At 36.3% G+C, this 5,698-nt stretch overlaps 1 protein-coding gene across 1 annotated transcript in view; it reads right to left on the minus strand.

Annotated features, from left to right (window-relative positions):
• Positions 1-1,345: 1,345 nt before the first annotated feature.
• The window catches only part of TTC23L (tetratricopeptide repeat domain 23 like), a 46,696-nt gene continuing 42,343 nt past the window's right edge, over positions 1,346-5,698 (minus strand). The window contains exons 10-12 of the mRNA XM_027092672.1: positions 4,311-4,438; positions 2,957-3,018; positions 1,346-2,427 (exon numbers count right to left, since the gene is read on the minus strand). Coding sequence (XP_026948473.1) covers positions 2,998-3,018; positions 4,311-4,438 — 149 coding nt within the window. The 3' untranslated portion in view covers positions 1,346-2,427; positions 2,957-2,997. The remainder of the gene's footprint in view (positions 2,428-2,956; positions 3,019-4,310; positions 4,439-5,698) is intronic.

Here is a 5,698-nt window from a genome sequence, read left to right on the forward strand (position 1 = left end):
TAACTATGTTGACATTTATAAATAGAACATTTCTTTGGAACTGGGTTGAATATGTAATCAACATCCTCATATGTGGCATGTCAGAACAAACATAAAAAGGATGTCAGTTGTTGCTTTCCAGGAAACATTGACAATAATTTAGGAGTCTCAAGGCTCTATATTATCTTTGCATTTTTCAGAATAGGAGAACATGCATATAAGTAGATTTTCCTATTTTTTTAAGTGTACAATTCTTTCACCTCCTGGGTTAAGTTTATTCCTAAGTATTTTATTCTTTTTGATACTTTTGTAGATGGGAGTGTTCTCTTAATTTCTTTTTCAGATTGTTCATTGTTGGTGTGTAGAAATGCAGCGGATTTTTGTATGTTGATTTTGTATCCTGAAATTTTTTTATATCCTGCAATTTGTTTATTAGTTCTAACACTTCGTGTGTGTGTGTGTGTGTGTGTGTGTGTGTGTGTGTGAAATCTTTAGGGTTTTCTACATATAAGAATATAAGATCATATAATCCACAAATAGAAATAATTCACTTTTTTCTTTCCAATTTGGATGACTTTTATTTCTTTTGCTGGCCTAATTGCTCTGGCTAGTACTTCCAGAACTATATTGAATAGAAGTGGGCAAGAGTAGGCATTCTTGTCCTGTTATTGATCTTAGAAAAAAATGCTTTCAATTTTTCATCACTGAGTATGATGTTACCTGTGAGCTTTTCATATATGACCTTTGTTGTTCCTAGTTTGTTGAATGCTTTTATCATAAAAAGATGTTGAATTTTGTCAAATATTTTTTCTGTATTCTTGCAATGATCATGTGATTTTTATCCTTCATTCTGATAATGTAGTGTATCACATTGATTGTATTTCATGTGTTGAACCATTCTTGCATCCTAGGGATAAATTCCACTTGGTCATGGTGTGTGGTCATTATAATATGCTGGTGAATTCAGTTTGCTAGTATTTTGTTGAAATGTTTGCATCTATATTCATCAAGGATATTGTTCTGTAGTTTTCTTTTCTTGTAGTCTTTTCCTAGCTTTGGTATCGAGGTAATGCTGGCCTCATGAAATGAGTTTGGAAGCATTCCTTCCTCTTCAATTTTTTGGGGAAGAGTTTGAGGAGGATTGGAGTTAATTTTTCTTTAAATGTTTCATAGAATTCACCAGTGAAGCCATTTGATCTTGGGCTTTTCTTGTTGGCACATTTGATCTCCTTACTAATTAAAGTTCTATTCAGATTTTCTATTTCTTCATGGTTCAGTCTTAGCAGGTTGTAGGTTTCTAGGAATTTACCCATTTCTTCTAGGTTATCCAAGTTGTTGGAATGTAATGGTTCATAGTAGTCTCTTATAATTCTTTTAATTTCTGTGGCATCAGTTGTAATGTTTCTTCTTTCATTTCTGATTTTATTTGAGTCTTCTCTCTGTTGTTCTTATTTAGTCTAGCTATTCATTGGGATTGATTCCAGTAGCTCAGGCTCCTGGTGCTCACAAAGTGTGCTTCTCTGGGTAGAGCAGGCTGGCTCTTCAGTTGAACCCGTGTAACTTTCTCTTTGGCTTCCTTCTTTTTCTGATCTTTCATGCATTTCAGGAACTTATCTCGGCCCTTAGAGTGCTTAATATGCTCAATTATGTACATTAATCCTCTTGGCAAGAGGATTACCCTTAACTTGTTTGTTTATAACAATGCCAACAGCAAGCTGGGTAACACTGTAGACCCTTCCAATTTTGCCACGGTAACATTTCTGGGCATTCCTTTTTGAACAATGCCCATTCCCTTACTGTATACAAGATCACCTTTCCTGTAGATCCCCAAGGATATGGCCAAAGAAATAACTCCATGTTTTCTAAAAGGCCTAGAGAACATATAGTGGATGCCTCTCCTCTTTCCCTTTGTGTTCACCGTTTTAAGAAATTACTGGAAGATGGCAGTTCTGGCCAATGGATCCTGTTTATCTTTTATCAGTGGCAGATTAAATCTCTGTTTGAAAAAAAAATGTTATATTTGATGGGAACACAATTCCCAAATCATCTGAGTTTCTGTTATGGTCCTCTAGAACAGGCTGAGAATCTCATCTCAGGCTTGAGGTTGGGAGAAAAAGCTCCTTTTAAAATGTAATTATCCCACATGAAATGTGTTATAAAATTCAGCAAAGTAACTCAATAGTTATTGAGCACCTACTATGTGCCAGTTACTGTTTCAGGCACTAGGGACATTGCAGTGAACAAAACAGACAAAACCCTTGTCCTCATGGAGCGTGTTTCTTAGTAGTAAAGGTGACCTGTCCACAGTCCTGCTTGTGATTTAGATTCAGAGCCACCTGGCACTCAAGACACTTCTGCATCTCTGTCTAGGAGCTTGGTACACTCGGTTAGAAGCAGACAGCTGTCAGGCATTGGTACTGGTGTCTTATCACAGAGTCAAGATGTTCACTGTATCAGAACATAACAAGGATAAGCTATGAGGTTCTGGCCAAGTACTTTCTTGGAAACTAAATTAAAATATTAGGTCAATCTGTGGCTTTACATTAATCTTTGGAACCAACAGAAAATATTGCAGCCACTGTAAAAAAAAAAAAAAAAAGTCACAAACCACCACAAGGTTTTTTGCCTCTACAAGTGGCAATTAAAATAGAACTAAAGAAAATGTCATCATTTACAAAAATGTTCAAATGTCGGGCTTCCCTGGTGGTGCAGTGGTTGAGAGTCCGCCTGCCGACGCAGGGGACACGGGTTCGTGCCCCGGTCCGGGAAGATCCCACATGCCGCGGAGCGGCTGGGCCTGTGAGCCATGGCCGCTGAGCCTGTGCGCCCGGAGCCTGTGATCCGGGAAAGGAGAGAAAACAGTAAGGGGAGCACAGCACAAAAAAAAAAAAAAAAAAAGTTCAAATGTGGAATAAAAAAAGCTTTTTCTTCATTCCTTGAAAAAAAATTCTTACTTATTAAGTGTCTAGAAACTTACTCTTAAGCTGGTTTTCACATGGCCAACAAAACCATGTCAGATCACACCTGTTTCTCACATGCCTGAGGAAGAATAAAGTTGGCTTGGTCAGGTCAAAGTCACATGGGATCTCATGACGAATAAAGGTCTTCACTGCCTTCATGCTGAACTCAGTACATAAAGTTTTTGAGTTTTTGAGTAACAGTTTAGACTCACGGGACTTCTAAATAAAAGGTCAGCAATCAAAAGCATTTTCTTTAACTGTTTTTTTAATGTGAAAACAAAAGTTTGATTAATAAAGAATTCAAGACCGGAAACTGAGAAGGAAATAATATATCAAGAGAAAAATGAATTGGTACAGCCACTATGGAGAACAGTATGGAGGTTCCTTAAAAAACTACAAATAGAACTACCATATGACCCAGCAATCCCACTACTGGGCATATACCCTGAGAAAACCATAATTCAAAAAGAGTCATGTACCAAAATGTTCATTGCAGCTCTATTTACAATAGCCCCGAGATGGAAACAACCTAAGTGTCCATCATCAGATGAATGGATAAAGAAGATGTGGCACATATATACAATGGAATATTACTCAGCCATAAAAAGAAATGAAATTGAAGCTATTTGTAATGAGGTGGATAGACCTAGAGTCTGTCATACAGGGTGAAGTAAGTCAGAAAGAGAAAGCTAACACATATATATGGAATTTAAGAAAAAAAATGTCATGAAGAACCTAGGGGTAAGACAGGAATAAAGACACAGACCTACTAGAGAATGGACTTGAGGATATGGGGAGGGGGAAGGGTAAGCTGTGACAAAGCGAGAGAGAGGCATGGACATATATACACTACCAAACGTAAGGTAGATAGCTAGTGGGAAGCAGCCGCATAGCACAGGGATATCAGCTCGGTGCTTTGTGACCACCTAGAGGGGTGGGATAGGGAGGGTGGGAGGGAGGGAGAAGCAAGAGGGAAGAGATATGGGAACATATGTATATGTATAGCTGATTCACTTTGTTATAAAGCAGAAACTAACACACCATTGTAAAGCAATTATACTCCAATAAAGATGTAAATATAAAAAGAAACTATCAGCTATATCCAAAGATAAAAGCCAATTTTGACTTAAAATATTAAATTTACAGGACCAGAGATTATATGTGTCCAGGATTTGAAGGACCTCATGTTTCAAGATACAAGAAAAATACTTCTTTTTCTTTACTAATATCGCAAGCTGCACCAGCCCTATTTTTATTGCTGGCTTTTCCTGAGCCTTCTCTGAGCTCCAGTTTCTGAATTATGAGATGAAAAAGGCTGTCCCAATCTAATAAACAATCTAGCAATTACATTTATTAGTTGATAACATTTACCTGTTTTTCCCCATTTTGAACAAGCCATTTGCAAAATTCTTCAATGGTCGTCAGTGTTTCATAATCCTCTGGGCCCGATGTTGTTTGATATGCAGTGATGCTTTTTATAAAATATATCTCAACAGCATCTGCAAAAAAGGGAAACAATTATTTAAGGCAATAGGCTAGCCTTTACAAGTGTCTAATTTCAGCTTCAGCTAAATTAATTAGACAACTGCATGCTTAAAGCCCATGCCTGTCCTCTTTCCAGCACTCATAAAAGCCTCAAAAAGTCTGAGATATAACTTGATGGCATATCAGATGATGTTCTGATTTTATTCTCTTGATGAAATGCATGGATTTTCTGTAGGAAAAGAAAGCTTATGTCTGAACAGTCTTATCCTGAGACCTAAAATAACCACCATATTAAACTCCCAAGTGCAACGCAAGACTATGTTTTTATTTTTTTTTTATTTTTATTTTTTTTAAGACTATGTTTTTAGCTAAATTAAAATCTGATGGCGATTACTGCTCACTGGGGTTTCTGTTCAGTGTATGTGTGTGTGGAGAGAGAGGGTGAGTTTTGATTTTCAAAGAACTTTAAATATACAGCTTTTATTGTTTAAAAATTTACTCCTCATGTTGTCTTTTATTCCAAACATAATAGATGTTTATGTAATCAATCTAGAAAATGCAGAGAAGCAAAAAGAAAATGAACATTATCTCCATACACATCACTCAGGAACAGGCACTAACATTTTTTTTTAACCACTGTATTAAGGTATAATTTGTATACCACACATTCACCCATTGTAATTATACAGTCTGATAAGGTTTTAGTAAATTTATATAGTTACATAATCATGATACATGATGTGATCACACAATGTATAGTCTTTTCAGGCTGGATTCTTTCATGTAGCATACTGTTTTTGAGGTTCAGCCATGTTGTTGCATGAATTAGTTTTACTCCTTTTCATTGATGAGTAGTTTTCTATCATATGGATATATCACATTTTATTTACACATTCACAAGTTGGTGAATATTTGTGTATGTGTATACAGTCTACTATGTTTATCTGCATACTTATTAGTTCCAATTCCATTCCTTTCTGTGGATTTGAGTTACCATCTGCTGTCATTTTCTTTCAGCCTAATGGCTTCCTTTAGTATTTCTTTCAGGGCAAGACTGCTACCAACAAATCCTGTTTCTGTTAATCAGGAAATATCTTTATCTCACCTTCATCTTTGAAGGATAGTTCTGCTGGATGTACAATTCTTGGTTGAATTCTATTGCAGTATTTTGAACATATTATTCCACTGCCTTCTAGCCTTCATTTATCTGATGAAAAATCAACCATTAATCCTATTGTTGTTCCCCTGTACAGAGTTGTTTTTCCACTGCTGCT

This window comes from Aethalodelphis obliquidens, unplaced genomic scaffold, assembly GCF_003676395.1.
Source record: "Aethalodelphis obliquidens isolate GAN/ISIS:26980383/991018 unplaced genomic scaffold, ASM367639v1 scaffold80, whole genome shotgun sequence".
Taxonomy (NCBI): Eukaryota; Metazoa; Chordata; class Mammalia; order Artiodactyla; family Delphinidae; genus Aethalodelphis; species Aethalodelphis obliquidens.